The following is a 16,603-nucleotide window of genomic DNA, read 5'->3' as shown; positions in this document are numbered from 1 at the left end:
CTTAATTCCGATTTACACATCGATCAGACCACTCCCGACTCCTGACTCCTAATTATCTTGACAAGTTGAACTATGACTCCCAGTTCTGACAATACTTTCTATGACAAGCCATTATTCACCTGAAAACATAATATAGTGGTAGTCATAGGAAAGATTAGTTGATTTGCAAGGGGCCGAGGATAAGTCGACAGATAGTTGGCATTTCCATCCCCGAACCAAACAAGAAAAGTGATAGATACAACTCGTTTATCAATCAAACCACAGGAAACATCTAACATACAGTACTGTCAATAACAATGCCGCTAAATATTATCATCTGCGGTGCCGGCATCGGGGGTCTTTCAGCCGCAGGGTTCCTTCGAGCCAAGCACAATGTCACAGTCCTGGAACGGGGAGAACTTGACTTCACAGTAAACGACTATGGATTATCAGTCGTCTCTAACTCGTTCAACCTCTTAGAGAGGGCCGGTATCAAGACGGAAAATCTTGACACTGTTGTCATGACACATGTTTGGCAGAGGGGACCTAATAATGAAGAGCTTAAGACGATGCATTTCGATACGAGGGCACGATTTGGCGGGGCTCCCTCTGTCTTGGTGAAACGTGCGCTGCTACAAAAAGAGTTGCTGCGATTTGCAACTGGCGCCGAGTTTTCCGGAGCACCCGCGAAAATCGTTCAAAATGCTAAGGTAACAAAAGTCGACCCTGCCGCCGGCAAGGTCTGGACCGAAGACGGCCAAGTCTTTGAAGGCGACTTAATCGTCGGAGCAGACGGTATTCACTCAGTCGTTCGCGCCGCCGTTCTTGGAGAAGACATCACGGCATCTATCAAAACCCACGATACTCTAACCTTCATGGCGCAGCTGTCAGTTGAAGATCTTAAGTCAGATCCAGGCTTTGCCTACCTATCTGACCCCACAACCCAAGCTGGGCTTTGCAGCGCCCATGCAAATTCAGGACCTCGCGTCAACAAACGCATTCTAACTTACCACACATCGCCCCGCAGCCTGCAGGTTGTGGGATACACCTCCGAGAAAGAATTTTCCGAGAAATTCGACTCTGCCAAAACAGCCATTATCAGGGACGTCCCCGTATCGCGGGTAGTCGAGGATTTCGGCCCCGAGTTCGCAGAAGGGTTCGTCAATCTATTCCGACATAGCCAAATCGACGCCTGGAGAATCCGCGATGTGGCGCCCCTAAGCACCTGGTTTTCCGGCAAGGCGCTATTGATAGGGGATGCAGCCCATGCAGTAACGCCACACGCGGGACAAGGGTGCAATGTCACAATCGAAGACGCCGAAGCGATAGGATATCTCTTGAAAGATGTTGAATCGCTCGATTCAATTCCGGAAGTCTTGCAGAAGTTTATGACGATGCGAAAGGACCGTGTGGCTTTCGTAGCGCGGCGTTCGCACGAGTTGGGTAATATAGCGACGGAGGAAGAGAAGTCTAAAGAACCCATCACGCCCGAACTGTTTGCGAGGACGATATATACGTACCAGGGTGCCGAGAAAGCGTTAAGCGGGCAGATGCCACCAGCGATGCGACCATCATGAAATGCATGAGCATATGAATTGATCTTCACAGCCTTGATTTGAAAAGGCTTTTACGATTTACGATACGAGAAGCGATATTATAATATCTACCTGTATGAAAAAGAAACTAACCCTACTCAATCCATTCGAGATGTAATAAAGATTGGATTACGTTCCGAAGTGATTGTTCATCGCCCAGGACTTCGGAGTATTGCTGTATCGGCTTATCTACACTAACAATGAATCTATGCGGATCGACCTAAATAAAACGTACCCTCAACCTCAACGATATCATCGTCGTTCAGTCTACCCACCTCAACGATCGTCCGAGGCGGATATCTACTCGGGTCATCTCCCCAAATCTCAACTTGCGCCTGGTTACACATCGGTCGGTACCGGAACATATCCGTCACGTAGACGACCAGCCGCACACAGGAATTGACATCAGAGCCCGCCATCTCAGCGAGTGCCGCCATGTTCTGATAAGCTTGCCGCACTCGGGTAAGGCCTACTGGTGCGAGAGTACTATTCGAGGGGTAGATGCCGCGCATACCTGGTCGGCAAGTAAGTAAGAAGCAATTAGATCCCAGAATCACTACCCTACCGGAAATATATAAGGTATCCCCCGCAATAGACATCAGACTCCACGGCCCCGTGGTGTTGAAAAAGGTGGACGGGTTAAATATCTGGACTCCGGATGGGGATGTGTAGTTCGGTTCCAGCTTGCCGTAGGAACATGCTGCTTGGGCAAGAAGCCCGATAGACCAAGGGATTTTGATATGCATGGTCTGGTAAGCCTTCGTATGCTACTAATGTTACTGCTGATGGTGATCATAGGGAGTAAAGATGCAATTTTCATTTAAGTACGATGTACGCTAATATCTAGGCTCAACTATTTCCCCTCCTGTATCTATACCAATATCGTGGAGGTCGCCGCCTTGGCATACACGAGTATGCATCAGCATACCGACTAAGCTAAGGTTAGTATGGATTCTAGTTTCCCGATAAATCCGACCGGAAAACCGTCAATTCGTTTGAAAATACTCTTAACAGTTAAGAAAGTGCGGATTGACGAGGAATCTATCACTCTAACCGAAGTAGCAAGTACTTGGTAGAAGCTTTTGTGCCAACGCCATATTACCCTCCACCACAAACATCACCCTCCGAAATATGTGACTCTAAAGCTTCATGTCGTATTTAAGTTTTATAGCAATTTGCCAATAATCATAAAATCCAGTAGCGGCCTCGATATCATTTCTAGCACTTATGATAAATCTATTCCAACTATCCCATATCGAATAATACATCCGTGACAGAAGCTGTTTCAAGCCAACAGTCCCGGTTCGGGATATCGTCTCAATCTTCTTTTTTTCTTTCATCATCGCTTCCTATCTATTCCAAACACCGGTAGAGAATATTCAATTATAGACTTAATTCAAGTCTATTTTATATATTAAATGGCGCAACCCCCAAAACCATCATATGAAGTCATTATCCTTAATTCGTGGCATGCAGCCCTTCCTTAACTGAGGTCACGATGTTTCGAAACAACAATTAATCCCTTTTAGATCCATAAGTCAATTATGAGATGATCCGCTCGGACCTAGATCAGGCTCGGATGATCATCGCAACATCCGTACTGATCCTCTTCAGAAACACTATGCATGAATGCTCTAACAAGCCCGGTCTCCGGAGAAGCGTTGACAAAGATATAGATTAAGAAGTTGCTAGAACCGCTCTCTATTCGTAACCAAATCTTTAATCACTCTTAAAATATCAAAATGAGGTTTAACGACATAATAATAAGCATAATAGCCACGGCATCGGCAGCCGATGCCGCCAAAGCACGTCGGGCCAACTGCCCCAACATCCACATCATCGGCGCCCGCGAGACGACCGCGCCTCCGGGCTTCGGATCCGCCCAAACAGTCGTCGACCTCATCCAGAAAGCCAACAATGGCGCCACATCCGAATCCATCGTGTACCCCGCGGCCGGCGGAAACTCGTACGCCTCCAGCGTCTCAGCCGGCGTACTCGCGGTAGCGAACCAGACGAACACGTTTAACCAGAAGTGTCCTGATTCGAAAATCGTCGTGGTGGGGTACTCGCAGGTGAATTTCCTTCCTTCCTTCCATAAAGCCGATACCTACCTAGGTACCTATTTTAAAAGATTTTATTTATTAACGATAAGAAGGGCGCACAAATCGTAGACGACGCCTTCTGCGGGGGCCCCGACGGGACCAGTCTAAACACGAGCATGGCCCTCGTCTCCACGGGCGTCAGCAAGATGACCGCCGCGATCATCCTGATGGGCGACCCGCGCCACGTCAACGGGCTGCCGTATAACGTCGGGAACGCGACGGCAGGAGGGGTAAGCGTCCCCCCCTCTCCCTCTCCCCCATTCCCCAGTCTTAGACCATTTGAACTGACTAAATGTAACAGTTCGCAGCCCGTCCGGTCGGGTATAAATGCCCCGCTTTCGAAAACATCATCCAGGCGTACTGCGATGCCGCGGACCCGTTTTGCGCGAAGGGGGATAGTCAGGCTACTCATCAGGGGTATGGGAGGGAGTATGGACAGGCTGCGCTGAGGTTTGTGCAGGGGAAGTTGGGGGCGACTAATACGACGTCTGCATCGGCATCTTCGTCGTCGTCGTCGGCGGCGGCGGCGTCTAGTGGAAGTAATAGTGTTACTGCGAGCGCGGCGGAGAGGATACGGGTGGGTGAGGGGTACGTCTTGATGTTGTTGGCGCTTGGTGGACTGGCTCTTCTGTGTTAGGCGCGTTTAATAGGTACGTAATTGATAGTTTTATCACCGGGATTGGAGAAAGGAGTTTATGTGCCTCTTATATGAAAAGGGGGCACTTAGGTAATGAGGTAGAGAATGAAGGAAAAGGGGGGGTCTCTCAAAGGCATACCCTGGTTTCCACCACCGACTAGGTAAGATTCGCTTTAATTGAGGCCTACATTTACTATAAATCATATTGAATTCACCGCCTTAATTGGAGAATAATAAAGTTTCCTTAGGTACCTAGGTACCTACTAAGGTACACGTTAAAATCTTCCTTGCAACATTCAATCCTTTCAGGTACTCTCTAGGCAGTACTCATAATTCCTGGCCCTTATTACCATCCAGACTCGTATGATCATCCAAATCCGCAAAAAGCTCCACGCCCCAGCTCTCGCTCGGGTTATTCATCCTAGCCCTTTTATCCTGCTGGCTGATATTGTACATTTCGAGGACGTTGAAGTTGATTTCTAGAGAGAACATGTTCTGGTATATGTGGTTCTCGTGCACGCTTTTGGGGATCACAACGGTGCCTCGTCGCATTCCCCAGGCAAGAACGGTTTGTGCTACGGATGCGCCCTTGACGTCAGCTAACTTCTTCCAGAATGGGTCTTCTAGAAGGGGCGGCAGGTTTCCGTGGCGGCCGTTGTATATCGGATTGGTGTTCCCGAGAGGCGAGTAGGCGATGACTTTGATACCGACTTCCTTGTGGAAGTTGACGAAATCGTTCTGCTGCAGATACGGGTGCAGCTCGAACTCATGTGCGTACGGGCATATATCGCAAATATCCAAGATCACATTGAGGTTCCTTCTAGAAAAGTTGGAGATACCGATAAACCGTGTGAGGTTGGCGCGTACCAGGTCCTCCATGGCTCGCCAGGTATCGACGATCGACGTCTCCCTGTCAAGTTCAGTGCCATCACCAGGAACAAATGCGACAGGCCAGTGCATAAGGTAGAGATCCAGGTAATCCAATCCAAGATCTGAAAGCGACTGCCTGATGGCGGGTTCAACTCTGTCGGGTTGGTGGTCCGTATTCCACAGCTTGCTCGTTACCCAAATGTATCTCCTGTCAACATTTGCGTCGGCAATCCCTTTCCCAGTCTCGTCCTCATTCCCTGTGAATCGCATTAGCGGCCGTGGTCAATTATCTAAAGCGGGGGATATCCTACGATATATATGTGCGGCGTCGATGTGGTCATACCCTAAACTAAGGGCGTATTCGACGGCATGCGCAGCCTACAAAAATCGTAAGTATTCTCAAATTCGCTTCATTGAAGAATTATTGTTATATTTACTTGATCTCCATTTGAACGCCATGTACCTAAGCCAAAGCCTGGTATTTCGTGTACTCGCGACCATTGAGCTTGTGCGGCGACGGGAAGGGTGAACAGGGGTTGGCCGAGGAAAAGGGGGGCAGCTATAGCCATAGCCATAGCCGATATGATTTGAAGCAATGCCATTTTCGACCCGAATGACAAGATTAGATAATAGCTAGTTAAGTACCTAGGTGTCGACTAGTAAATGAAATGTGAGAATATGAATTGCGACCGATTTCAAACCGTACGTGATGGTGTTCTAGGAAGAACCTAGTCGATCTCCGCATAATATGTAGGAAAACTCCATAGTAGTATTGATCATAATGTCGATGCATGACATCATTCTACTGCACCCTTCTAGAAAACAGCACGTAAGTCCAAGCATATCAACGTCAAAGAGTGGTGATTGTGGTGCTTCAAGCTTTCATATCAACCGATGCGATCAATCGACGCGAGAGGCTGTCCGGAAACACTGCTCCTATGATGTTGCAATGATGACGCTAGACGATCGTGCACTACGAGATATATAGATATCAGCTGCGCTCTAGGGGGTCATGTCAACTTTTAACCTCATAGCTATCGGAATTCCACGATATCCCTAGCGCATATCTCACATCAGATTGGTCACACTCCTACTTTTAGCTAACCAGAATACCAAACCACCAACATGTCCAACAACCACGGATTTGCCCGTATCTATGAGCAGGGCGACCAGGTGAACTATGGGCGGTCTAATGTGGCCAACGAGGAGAGGCATCATACGAGAAACGCCGAAGGCTATAGACCAAGTGAGTTTAAACTCGTTCTCGCGCCTGATATGTTACTAAGACTTATACAGAGGATCAGAACAAAGCAATGAACCAAATGCTGGAAGAGAACGTATGTCGTGCATCGCATCCGGGTAGTTCTTGAATTTTAATTCCAATGTTCGCAGATCCAGGACGATGTCGCCGAGAGATACAAGCACGACCCCACCTATCGTGTAGGTCATATATAGAATAGATGGGCGTATTAATCCAGGTTTACTTACATTTTTGGCAATAGGCGACCATGCACGGGAATGAACCTTCTAAGGGTGCAAAGATCGACGCCGAGATCCAGCGCGAGGAAGAGGAGCTATTGAGAAGAAAACAGGAGAAGACCGATAGCTTGCCGGGAAAGAAGCAATAAACCGAGCGATTGAAAGTTCTTGGAAGGGTGGTGTACACTGAGTAGCATCGTCGAACAAGAGGACCATGCTGTGTCCTTAAAATCCGACCACACATTAAATGTCCCGCGGAATAATAGATAACTGTGTGTATTGGAGAACAAGCTAGTCCGAGGGGTTTCCGTGACGGACATTGACCAGGTTCCTGTATGTCGACATATGCGTGAATCCAGCTTCATCGTGCATGGACTTCGAATGAACCATGTATGTTGTGATAGTCCGAGATTGTGGATTCTGGCTCTCGCTTTCAATGTGATTCGTCTGCTTGCAACGCTCGTTTGGTAGGCAGCCGTATAAAGTTCCTTGGATTGGTAATAATATTAACTTAACCTCGAGAGCGAATTTGGCCGTCGGAGACTTATTACCAAAGACATCTTCGCCATTCGCTATCAAGTTCCCCCATGCCCACTGTCTGTTTACCTCTATACTTTGCGCCGGTCGCAAGTCTATTTCAGCAGGAGAACATGCAGTATGAAGCAAACGGTGCTTAATTACCGATAAAGAAGTGATGAGGACAGGGATTCTTGTTCACTAGATTTCTAATCGTTATTCAAAGTATAGTAGATGAAACGTCGGCATCTCGCGATTATTTACGTGGGGAAATTCTGATTCCTCATCATCCACCGATGTCTGACTCCGGGGTATTTTGGGGCAGTACTACATGCGTAGGTAGGGACGAAGGTGCGAAACAGTTAGGATACATACATACATACATACATACAGGTAGGTACCTATGTATGTATATAATGAGATGATATCTCTTGGTATAGGTCCAGCTTGTGTCGCAATAATCAAAGATACTTACATTTATTCACACAAACTTGATACGTACCGGGATACCTGATTTGATCAGCCAAATATTTCGTCGCATCATGGCATCCCAAGACTTATCAGCTCCATTCACCCTCTATAGTTACACCTACTCAATATGCGCTCTTATGGTGCAGATGGCATACGAGATGCGCGGATCTCCTCGCGAGGGAAGACCAGACCTCAAGCTGGAACGAAAAATGGTCGACATCGGCCTCGAAAGTCGCGAGCAGTTGAGCGAGTTCTACTTGCTCAAAGTCAACCCGAAAGGAGTCGTCCCCGTCCTCGCCAACGAGAAAGTCCTCGATAAACCCATGCCCGAGAGCATAGATATTTCGTACTATCTCGCCGATTGGTACCCCAGCCTGCTTCCGGTCCAGCACAAGGAGGCGATTCGAGAACTCCTAGAAGAGCTACACAAGATTAGTTTCAAGCTTTTGACCTTCGGTACCCAGACCAAGTATCCTAGCATCGCCGTTGACTGGATGCGCGAACAAATCCAAAGGCCGGATATATCCGACGAGTATAAAAAGGCCTTGGAATACAAAGCGGGATTGCAAGTAACCCTAACCCTCGTTGCGTTCTTATCCGGCCAAGCCACGTTAGAAGCAAAACTCCGCTAACGGATATCGACCAGGACGAAAGGATGGGCGGACAACCATTCCGAAGCAGATCTTGCGGAAGCCGAAACCCGTGCGCGAGCCTTTTGCGCCAAGATCATTGCGCTGATGGAGAAACGCCCCGAAGAGAAGGACAAGATCACATATATCTTCGGACCTGAACCGACATTATTGGACGCGCATGTGGTAGTGTTTCTCGGACGAGTATACGAGAAGAAAAGATTCGACCTTCTTCCGCCGGTTTTAGTTCAGTGGCATGAGCAGCTAAGGAAGACGGGCATGTGGGAAAGAGCCGTGCCAGCTGGAACGACTCTTCCGCCGATGTGGTAGAGTAAATAGTAAGACTCTTGACTGGGTATTTATATATCCTAAAGCAAGATGTGAATAGGTAATGATGAAGAAAGAAAGAAAAGCAAAGGGCTTCTTATTTCGGAATAATACCTATGCACCCCTCACAGTGCGTGTAGCGCTTTCCTCCAATGTAGACATCATCTCTTGTGTAAGCAGGCACACTCTCCGGCTTTGATGCTTACCTACTGTTACACAACATGTTGATGACGCAGTAACAATGCTTGAGGAATTGCGTACTTTCGCAAGATAGCATCAGTACTAGGTACCTAGTAGGTAGGTAGGTAGTTAATGCAGTTTGCTATATAGACCGGTGTTTGTGGAAAACTATGATTTTAACCCCGTTACAAGACGGCATAAATCGAGTAAGGAGATAAAAAAGAATTAACGGGTTTATCTGTTTGGACTCGGGGGGTCGGATACTTTTGGCGTAAAAAGTGGACAGATGCTAACCCCGGTTTCCACCCGCAGTACTATTTTAGACTTCGGCATTTCGTATCATCGTTTCCAATCACCACGTTCTAAAAGGGTTCTAAACTGGCTCTAAACTAACTTTAAACTTAGCACCCGCTGTTTAGTGCAGATCACCCGGAGACTTTAAAATAGGAGATAGTGGCTATGTCGGGATACGGGTTCGAAACATCCATTATCTTTACCTTGTTCGTGGAGGCACTCCACATCCATATGTGCATACCGTTTAACTATCGACGTTGCATCAGATTCGGACGATCGGAGATGGAACCTATTACCATTCATCCACTTCACCCTTACACACATCCATGACTTCTAGAACGCGTAGTACGCTGGCAGACTGCGAAGACGGTAGGATTTTCGGCCGTTTCGGTGGCATATGTGCAAGCAACCCGACCATCCGTCTTTCACCGAACTCCTCGTTGATGAGACCAATGCAGCCGCTCCCTCGCGCTCATCATTGCGCGCTCCTCGAATATCCTTAGAAGAGCGAGGACGGCTTCGGAACGGGTTTCAAAGCCGGTAGGTATAACATATAACATGATCTTGTAGCCATGGAATAGAGACGACTCATGAACATTACAAAACATATTCCGGCAGTAACATATATATCTCTTACAAGTCAAGAAACATGGCGCCTCTGCTAGCAAGCAGTCCCCTCAACTGGGCGTTGATTGGCGTATCACTCGTAAGTCTACTCCCGGCCGAACCGTAATAGTCGGTCACGACAAAAATAAGAGGCATTCAACTGACCAAAGTTCAAGACTGTCGCATTCGTGATAGGCAAGGCATTCTATAACATCTTTCTCCATCCTCTCCGATCTTATCCCGGACCTTTTCTTTGGAGAGTCTTCCCCATTGCTAGATATGCTCGGCTGGCGCATGGAGATTTGCCTTTTTACATGAAAGAATTACACGCCAAATATGGACCCGTTGTGCGGATAACACCGAACGAACTTGCGTTTTGCGATCCCCAGGCATGGAAGGACATCTACGGCCACCGTTCCGGAGGCGCGCCGGAGCTGCCTAAGTACGAGTATTTCTACCGCGCCGTGGACAACATTCCGAGAGGTATCATCAATGCATTCAGAGATGAACACGCCGCCTTGCGCCGCCAGCTGTCTCATGGGTTCTCCGAGCGATCGATGCAGCTTCAGGAGCCTATCATTGGATCGTATGTAGACTTGTTGATTAATCGACTTCAAGAAAAATGCCAGGGAAATGCCGCTGGTGTCGACATGCGAGAGTGGCTGAATTGGACAACCTTCGACGTCATCGGAGATCTGGCCTTCGGTTCCGCATTCGGCTGCCTCGAAAGTTCCGACTACCACCCGTGGGTCAGGCTTGTAGCCAATTCGGTACAGCAAACCGCATTCATGCAGATAATCTCCGGTTTAGGATTTCGACCTATCACTCGCGCTCTTCTGAATATGAAGAAGATGGCAATTACGGACAACCAAAAATTAGTCAAGGAGAAGTTGGAGCAGAGGATAGAACTCGGTGTCGAGAGACCTGATTTCCTCGAGTCGCTTATTAAGAAGAAGGAGGCGGGCGAGATGAGCTTCATGCAGATCGCGGCTAATGCCGCTACTCTCATCGTAGCCGGAAGCGAAACGACGGCGACTCTTCTCAGCGGCGCCTTATTTCTTCTGACAACTAACCCGGATAAGCTTGCAAGACTCACCAAGGAGGTCCGCACATCGTTTAACAACGACGACGAGATCACCTTGACTTCGGTTGGAAAGTTATCGTATATGCTGGCTTGCCTCAACGAAAGTCTCCGAGCCTACCCTCCCGTCCCAACCGGAATGCCGCGACAATCTCCAAAAGGTGGCTGTTTTATCCTAGGAAAATTCGTTCCAGAAGGCGTAAGTTACAAACCCCCCTTTACCACTTTAGCGCAGAACTAACACAATTCATACTTAGACTGTTGTAGCGGTCTGGCAATACGCGATAAACCACCACTCGGAATTCTGGACCGAGCCTAACACTTTCGCACCAGAGCGATTCTTAGGCGACCCGAAATTCAAGAGCGACCAGACCGACGCGATGCAGCCATTCAGCGTTGGCCCACGTAACTGCATCGGCCGCAAGTAAGTTCTCCCTGTCTATCCATCATATCCGTCGTCATGAACATCACGTGCTAACGTTGGATCAGTATGGCTTACGCCGAGATGCGGCTTATCCTGGCCAGGATCATTTACAACTTTGATATGGAGATTGCAGAGGATAGTCGACAATGGTTGGCGACCCAGAAGGCGTACACGCTGTGGAAAAAGCCGTCGTTGAATATCATTATGAAGCCTGTTGTTAGGTGAACTAGATGATTGTGATATATGTGAGATAGGAAAGATAATGGCAGGCCTTCAGATTGATAGTGGCTTTGTAGCCTCGCTCTTCTCTATCTATGTATACTTATTCATGGCAATATTGGGTTGGGTGGGATGGAAAGGGTTTAGTTAGGAATTCCACGGTGTTTTATCTAAATTGGACCGGGGTGCGGCCTCTATCCGCTCCCCCCTTACGAACATTGCCCATACCTAAGCTAAGGTGGCTTGCCGAGCCAAGCCATGCTGTCATACATGAGATGTTGCTTTTGCCGTGAAAAATCATACCTTATTAGCTGCTTAAAATCTTACTGCGTCTGTAGGTACATCCTAGCCTAGCCTTGGCTAAAATTATTGAACAGTTCCTAGAGATTTCCTTTTAATGACACCTCAGAACTAGGCTCCTCCTATATTAAGTATTTTCGTATAATTTCAGCTAATACATTATTTAATAACTAATCCTAAACCTTCAGGTTTGTACGAGACCCCTTTTCCTTAAACTGCATAGCGATATTGCGGACGAGCCTCCATTCCCGGGGCGTAGGGAATTTCCCCAGAATCGAGTTTCTTATTGAAACGGGCGTAATATTGTCGCATCACCAAGGCCGTAACGAGAAAAACACCTTGCGTACAACCAACTGTGATCAATGCAGGTCGATAGACGGGTGCGTCTTGCTCTCGGTATATCAACGAGGAAACGATGCCAGCCAAATTCATCGCCATGTAATTCATCCCAAGTGATACGGCCCGGCCAGTTGTGGTAGGCGTGTTTGATGCGATCCACACGGGAACCAGGTTACTCGGGATAAAGGTGGCGAATGTGATTAGGTACGTTAAGAAGTACCCTACTTGAGGCTGGTGAACCAGGTCCAAGGTGCCTAGAAGAATCCAAGCTATTAGGGAGATGACTATGGTGCCACAAGCATAGGTCGCGCGTTGCTGATACCGGTCAGAGAGCCAGCATATCGTGACTTGGAACACCGATGCTGTTAAGTTAGGCCCGACAGTATACAAATTAGCCGTAGTAGTTTTGTTTGTAAGTCTTTTGATCATCGTCTATACGAAGTCAGCCAAAACATCCTTCTTTTCTCATCAAGGATGCGAAATCTTAACATACCGGAAGAAAGTTGGAGCTACTCGCAACGCCGACGCCATACATCAAAGCCATAAATGCGAAAACCCACGTCTGCCATTGCTTGACCTGTTTCTTCGCATCGTCCCAACGGAACGCCTTGTCTTGGTCTTGAGAGTCTTGCTCGAGTCGGTATTTGGCGAGTTTAACCTCTTCGTCGGTATACCATCGTGATTTCTCCGGACTTCGCGGAGCAAATACGTAAAGATAGGCTGCTACGACAACTGTGATTGAACCTTCGATGAGGAATAAATATTGCCAACCCTTTTCCCAACAATCGTGGTTAGGAATCCCTCTATTTTCTTAATTACCTTGGTAGATGTTAAAAACTTACATTCAGTCTTCCCTGCCATTGAAAAACACTCCACGATATTAACCCCGATACAGCCCCCTGAATAATAATGTTAGTGAGATACGTGAATTAACATGTTAACTCCGGAGTCTTTCAACTTACCGCGATGAACCCCATTTGTCCAATCCACGACACTCGGAAGGCGATCTCCTTTCTTGTATAAAATAAAGATAAATAGTAAACTTCGCAGGGTTTATCTAGTTTTCATTTTCATTAACATCATCTACCATGACATGTGGTATTCTCTCACATACTAGGCTACTCGTTAGACACTAGGCATTTCTCAAGATAACAGTCGCGCACATACCAAGCTGCTTCAATTGCACCCATCACGATTCTCGCCGCCATGATGCCGGAAAAGTTCTTAGCCGCAGCAGACGCCATCGTGCAAGCGCCCCAACTCAGGATCGCGAGAGGAATTATTCGAGCCGGATTGTACTTTTTTGCTAATATCGACCATGGGATATTGAAAAGACCATAAGGAATGTAAAATAAGACTAATAGAAGCGAGAATTGGTTGCCCACCAGACCTAAATCTTTTTCAAAATCATCGGTCTTCGCATTTCCTAGGTTGGCGCGATCAAGGGTATGAGTGAAATATGCGAGAGCTTACGCGGTTAACAGAATTTCAACGTGAAATTGACAAAAACGCTCACCTAAGCCTGGCATCATCAATAAATCAGTCTTTCTCACAAGCCGTTTCTCTGCTGCCGTATCATTTTCGGACGACGATCTATCATCCTCCACGGCCACGGCATCGTGTCGCTTTTCCTCTCCGTCGCTGTCTCCCATGGTTAAAACGCGAGTACGCGGCTAATTGAATTCGCGTATCAGGCCTGGAGTAGATGACGGAGGAGGGCATGAAGATAGGTATGTTTGTTATATTGACGCTCTAGGTTATCGAACTTGATATCTAATATCTGAATAATTGCAACGCGAACACTAGTACGTACGAAGTGTGGTCTACGAACATTTTAACGTGTCTGAGGCTCTGGTGTAATTGGAATTGCGTGCTTATCAATTGTATTCCTCTCTTTGGACGGGGGTAGAGAAACCCTGTAGAAATTGAAGATATTAGAGGGGGGAAGCGAACATCTCCAACCAACCTGCATGCTTGTCTGGTGTGCTGCAACCTCGACGATAATCACCTAGCTAATCGAGCTGACTCGCTTAACAGATTCGGTATTCCGACCCCCAAAACTCGCGAATATGATAGGTAGAATATGTGTCTCATCCGACCGGACCGAGTTTTTCTCATAAAAAAACCGAAGCGTTGGAGAAAACGCGCTTTCAGCAGCGACGGCTCTTCTCCCCTAAACGGACGCAATAACTACTCTATGATGCGATGTTGGGGTCACATTACGCCACCAACTTTTTAGTTAAATATGAGAAGTGACACAAGAGTTCACGATAACGACGCGTTTGGAAAGCTCCATCGCTCGCCCGGCAGGCAAGCCGGGTTTAAATCTTGGCGTCGGGGACGCGGAATCACGATTCCTGAAACTTCGGCCGAGATGTACCGACGAATCCCGACATCGCAGATAATCTTCGATCTCAAAGACGATCTTGGACGGATAAGTTCCATATTCAATTGACAATCATGTCGAGCGATTTCTTCGTGTAGCTAGGATATAACGAAGTCTCTGGGACGGCGACGGACGTTACACAATGGCACCCAATGCCGAAACTGATTCGAGGCCGGGAACACCTCTCCAGACGGCAATAAGACCGGATCGAGTAGATTCAGACTCGGATGGAAATGCCCTCATAATCCATCCTCAAGCATCGCAATATAGTTGGTGGACGCGTTGGCGAAGCACAATAATCGTAGCCAGTTTCGCGGCTCTCATCACCCCCTTTACATCTCTCGGAAGTTGGCTCCTACCAGCGGAATCCCCAATCGACCCAACCAACTACGCCCTGCGCACCAAACGCATATTAGAGACGACGCCACTCATCGACGGCCACAATGACTTCCCGTGGCTTCTGCGCGTCGAGCTACATAACCGCATATACGACGGCAGATTCAATCCAAACCAACGCTTGTTAGGCCACACGGATATCGGACGGATGAAGCAGGGGATGATGGGAGGTCAGTTCTGGAGCGTGCATGTCAAATGCGACGTCGCGCAGAAACACTTCGAGGATCCATCTGTACGCGTCTCTGATCGACTATCTAATTACTTTCATCAGGTTGCTGGATTCTAACCCATTCACGCCCATATTCAGTGGATAGTCCGCGACACGCTCGAGCAAATCGACGTAGCTAAGCGGTTTATCGCGGAATCGCCAGATGTCTTTACGTACTGCGAAACACCCACATGCGCTCGCGCCGCGTTCAAAAATGACCGTATCGCGAGTATGTTAGGGATCGAAGGGGGTCACCAGCTTGGAGGATCCATCGCTGCGCTGCGACAGGCTTATGACTTAGGGGTCCGATATATCACGACTACGCATAATTGCGACAACGCCTGGGCGACGTCTGCCTCGACTGTTGCTCGTGGAAACTCTGATGAGGGACTCACGACTTTGGGCGCTGCTTATGTCCGCGAGTCGAACCGTCTAGGGATGATGATTGACCTTTCCCATGTCTCTCACCAAACTATGCGAGACGTGCTCTCTATTACGCAAACCCCTGTCATATTCTCCCACTCAGGAGCATATTCCGTCACGCCTCATTTACGTAACGTGCCTGATGATGTACTCCGTAGTATCCGTCGGAACGGGGGGATAGTTATGGCTGTATTTGTGAACCGGTTCTTGAATATGAAGGATCCGAGCGCGGTCACCATCCACGACGTCGCTGATCATATTTGGCACTTGGCCGAAGTCGCTGGTTGGGAACATGTTGGCATTGGGTCTGATTTTAGCGGAACTCCTTTTACTCCTAGCGGTTTGGAGGTAAGTAACTCCTATATCCTCGGTTGTTTGTAGCTGCTGCTTACTCATCGCTACCTACATAGGATGTATCAAAGTATCCTAACTTAATCGAGATATTGATGGCTCGCGGAGCTACTGATGACCAAATCAGACTCCTAGTGGGGGATAACATACTACGTGTTTGGGGGTCCATCGAGCGCAGAGCTAGGGAGATTCAAGCCGAAGGGCGAAAGCCCGTCGAGGAAGAGTGGGAGGGGCGGAAGTGGCATAAGGGCTATAAACACTCGCCTTACATGTACCGAGAGACGAGGGAGTTGGCGGCGAGAGAGGACTGGGGTCAGCCTGAACAGTTCAATGTTGATAAGTCTGGGAAACATGTTTCCATGGTGAAAGCCGATAATGATATCTAGTTAGTTCTATTTCCAGTAGTAGCTTAGACTATTAGGAATCAAGGCAATGGGAATAATCTACCTAGTTAGCATCCGGAGTTGAGGTAGTTACTAAGATATGCCTCTATCTAGGTAGTTATTTCCTTTACTCCATTATAAGTCAGGTTTGAATTCAAGTTGGAATAGGTAGGTGGATAAGATCGGGTAAGTCATCAGCGTTCCACTACATCGCGCAATTTTAGGATGGTGTCATTCAAAATACATAGAAGCCATACTCTCACATGATAACGATAAAAGGTTTCGGTCACCAAGATCCGAAACTCGACATGGGAATACTCGATACCAGCTATTCGGGTTCGTTAACACGGCACTAATGATGGATCTTGGGAACTGACCCATTTTCGTATCAATCAGGATACGCGGATT

The 16,603-nt window shown here is 47.7% G+C and overlaps 9 protein-coding genes across 9 annotated transcripts; 6 read left to right on the top strand and 3 right to left on the bottom strand.

Annotated features, from left to right (window-relative positions):
- The first annotated feature begins 50 nt into the window (after window positions 1-50).
- Window positions 51-1,668, top strand: GGS22DRAFT_3458 (FAD/NAD(P)-binding domain-containing protein). The gene has a single exon (XM_047966866.1). It carries the CDS (start codon window positions 297-299, stop codon window positions 1,554-1,556), a length of 1,260 nt encoding a protein of 419 aa, XP_047823577.1. The 5' UTR covers window positions 51-296; the 3' UTR covers window positions 1,557-1,668.
- GGS22DRAFT_3463 (YjgF-like protein) lies at window positions 1,669-2,700 on the bottom strand. The gene has a single exon (XM_047966868.1). The coding sequence runs from the start codon at window positions 2,318-2,320 to the stop codon at window positions 1,781-1,783; it is 540 nt and encodes a 179-aa protein (XP_047823576.1). The 5' UTR covers window positions 2,321-2,700; the 3' UTR covers window positions 1,669-1,780.
- Window positions 2,701-3,206: 506 nt separating this feature from the next.
- GGS22DRAFT_149044 (carbohydrate esterase family 5 protein) lies at window positions 3,207-4,471 on the top strand. Its single transcript, XM_047959081.1, has 3 exons — window positions 3,207-3,646; window positions 3,730-3,906; window positions 3,978-4,471. The coding sequence occupies exons 1-3, from the start codon at window positions 3,317-3,319 to the stop codon at window positions 4,311-4,313; spliced, it is 843 nt and encodes a 280-aa protein (XP_047823575.1). The 5' UTR covers window positions 3,207-3,316; the 3' UTR covers window positions 4,314-4,471.
- Window positions 4,472-4,528: 57 nt separating this feature from the next.
- Window positions 4,529-5,927, bottom strand: GGS22DRAFT_3437 (Aldo/keto reductase). The gene is made up of 3 exons (XM_047966860.1): window positions 5,621-5,927; window positions 5,495-5,561; window positions 4,529-5,440 (listed from the first exon to the last, which is right to left on the bottom strand). Exons 1-3 carry the CDS (start codon window positions 5,783-5,785, stop codon window positions 4,641-4,643), a joined length of 1,032 nt encoding a protein of 343 aa, XP_047823574.1. The 5' UTR covers window positions 5,786-5,927; the 3' UTR covers window positions 4,529-4,640.
- A 120-nt stretch (window positions 5,928-6,047) lies between these two features.
- Window positions 6,048-7,022, top strand: GGS22DRAFT_3444 (uncharacterized protein). Its single transcript, XM_047966863.1, has 4 exons — window positions 6,048-6,429; window positions 6,480-6,520; window positions 6,576-6,623; window positions 6,686-7,022. Exons 1-4 carry the CDS (start codon window positions 6,309-6,311, stop codon window positions 6,809-6,811), a joined length of 336 nt encoding a protein of 111 aa, XP_047823573.1. The 5' UTR covers window positions 6,048-6,308; the 3' UTR covers window positions 6,812-7,022.
- A 305-nt stretch (window positions 7,023-7,327) lies between these two features.
- Window positions 7,328-8,893, top strand: GGS22DRAFT_149038 (uncharacterized protein). The gene is made up of 2 exons (XM_047959080.1): window positions 7,328-8,214; window positions 8,296-8,893. The coding sequence occupies exons 1-2, from the start codon at window positions 7,721-7,723 to the stop codon at window positions 8,606-8,608; spliced, it is 807 nt and encodes a 268-aa protein (XP_047823572.1). The 5' UTR covers window positions 7,328-7,720; the 3' UTR covers window positions 8,609-8,893.
- A 673-nt stretch (window positions 8,894-9,566) lies between these two features.
- On the top strand, window positions 9,567-11,622 carry GGS22DRAFT_3406 (cytochrome P450 ClCP1). Its single transcript, XM_047966851.1, has 4 exons — window positions 9,567-9,785; window positions 9,862-10,965; window positions 11,024-11,190; window positions 11,256-11,622. The coding sequence occupies exons 1-4, from the start codon at window positions 9,729-9,731 to the stop codon at window positions 11,413-11,415; spliced, it is 1,488 nt and encodes a 495-aa protein (XP_047823571.1). The 5' UTR covers window positions 9,567-9,728; the 3' UTR covers window positions 11,416-11,622.
- Window positions 11,623-11,919: 297 nt separating this feature from the next.
- Window positions 11,920-14,011, bottom strand: GGS22DRAFT_194098 (MFS general substrate transporter; the record flags this gene model as incomplete). Its single annotated transcript, XM_047965454.1, has 7 exons — window positions 13,565-14,011; window positions 13,216-13,516; window positions 13,159-13,166; window positions 13,011-13,090; window positions 12,891-12,947; window positions 12,542-12,820; window positions 11,920-12,480 (listed from the first exon to the last, which is right to left on the bottom strand). The coding sequence occupies exons 1-7, from the start codon at window positions 13,698-13,700 to the stop codon at window positions 11,920-11,922; spliced, it is 1,422 nt and encodes a 473-aa protein (XP_047823570.1). The 5' UTR covers window positions 13,701-14,011.
- A 421-nt stretch (window positions 14,012-14,432) lies between these two features.
- GGS22DRAFT_3389 (membrane dipeptidase-domain-containing protein) lies at window positions 14,433-16,275 on the top strand. Its single transcript, XM_047966846.1, has 3 exons — window positions 14,433-15,062; window positions 15,138-15,809; window positions 15,872-16,275. Exons 1-3 carry the CDS (start codon window positions 14,577-14,579, stop codon window positions 16,196-16,198), a joined length of 1,485 nt encoding a protein of 494 aa, XP_047823569.1. The 5' UTR covers window positions 14,433-14,576; the 3' UTR covers window positions 16,199-16,275.
- Window positions 16,276-16,603: the final 328 nt, after the last annotated feature.

This window comes from Annulohypoxylon maeteangense, assembly GCF_022496945.1.
Source record: "Annulohypoxylon maeteangense strain CBS 123835 unplaced genomic scaffold GGS22scaffold_1, whole genome shotgun sequence".
Classification (NCBI taxonomy): domain Eukaryota; kingdom Fungi; phylum Ascomycota; class Sordariomycetes; order Xylariales; family Hypoxylaceae; genus Annulohypoxylon; species Annulohypoxylon maeteangense.
Note: the sequence above shows the minus strand (reverse complement) of the source record. Positions and strands in the feature narration are given on the sequence as shown.

Coding starts and splice junctions, on each gene's coding strand:
- GGS22DRAFT_149044 (XM_047959081.1), top strand. CDS start 3,317: ATGAGGTTTAACGACATAATAATAAGCATAATAGCCACGGCATCGGCA. Junction 3,647..3,729: donor TCGTGGTGGGGTACTCGCAG/GTGAATTTCCTT, acceptor AACGATAAGAAG/GGCGCACAAATCGTAGACGA. Junction 3,907..3,977: donor GGAACGCGACGGCAGGAGGG/GTAAGCGTCCCC, acceptor TAAATGTAACAG/TTCGCAGCCCGTCCGGTCGG.
- GGS22DRAFT_3458 (XM_047966866.1), top strand. CDS start 297: ATGCCGCTAAATATTATCATCTGCGGTGCCGGCATCGGGGGTCTTTCA.
- GGS22DRAFT_149038 (XM_047959080.1), top strand. CDS start 7,721: ATGGCATCCCAAGACTTATCAGCTCCATTCACCCTCTATAGTTACACC. Junction 8,215..8,295: donor TTGGAATACAAAGCGGGATT/GCAAGTAACCCT, acceptor GATATCGACCAG/GACGAAAGGATGGGCGGACA.
- GGS22DRAFT_3437 (XM_047966860.1), bottom strand. CDS start 5,785: ATGGCATTGCTTCAAATCATATCGGCTATGGCTATGGCTATAGCTGCC. Junction 5,562..5,620: donor GGCGTTCAAATGGAGATCAA/GTAAATATAACA, acceptor CGATTTTTGTAG/GCTGCGCATGCCGTCGAATA. Junction 5,441..5,494: donor CGACGCCGCACATATATATC/GTAGGATATCCC, acceptor TGCGATTCACAG/GGAATGAGGACGAGACTGGG.
- GGS22DRAFT_3463 (XM_047966868.1), bottom strand. CDS start 2,320: ATGCATATCAAAATCCCTTGGTCTATCGGGCTTCTTGCCCAAGCAGCA.
- GGS22DRAFT_3444 (XM_047966863.1), top strand. CDS start 6,309: ATGTCCAACAACCACGGATTTGCCCGTATCTATGAGCAGGGCGACCAG. Junction 6,521..6,575: donor ACCAAATGCTGGAAGAGAAC/GTATGTCGTGCA, acceptor CAATGTTCGCAG/ATCCAGGACGATGTCGCCGA. Junction 6,624..6,685: donor AGCACGACCCCACCTATCGT/GTAGGTCATATA, acceptor TTTTGGCAATAG/GCGACCATGCACGGGAATGA.
- GGS22DRAFT_3406 (XM_047966851.1), top strand. CDS start 9,729: ATGGCGCCTCTGCTAGCAAGCAGTCCCCTCAACTGGGCGTTGATTGGC. Junction 10,966..11,023: donor GAAAATTCGTTCCAGAAGGC/GTAAGTTACAAA, acceptor ATTCATACTTAG/ACTGTTGTAGCGGTCTGGCA. Junction 11,191..11,255: donor CGTAACTGCATCGGCCGCAA/GTAAGTTCTCCC, acceptor ACGTTGGATCAG/TATGGCTTACGCCGAGATGC.
- GGS22DRAFT_3389 (XM_047966846.1), top strand. CDS start 14,577: ATGGCACCCAATGCCGAAACTGATTCGAGGCCGGGAACACCTCTCCAG. Junction 15,063..15,137: donor AACACTTCGAGGATCCATCT/GTACGCGTCTCT, acceptor GCCCATATTCAG/TGGATAGTCCGCGACACGCT. Junction 15,810..15,871: donor TTACTCCTAGCGGTTTGGAG/GTAAGTAACTCC, acceptor CTACCTACATAG/GATGTATCAAAGTATCCTAA.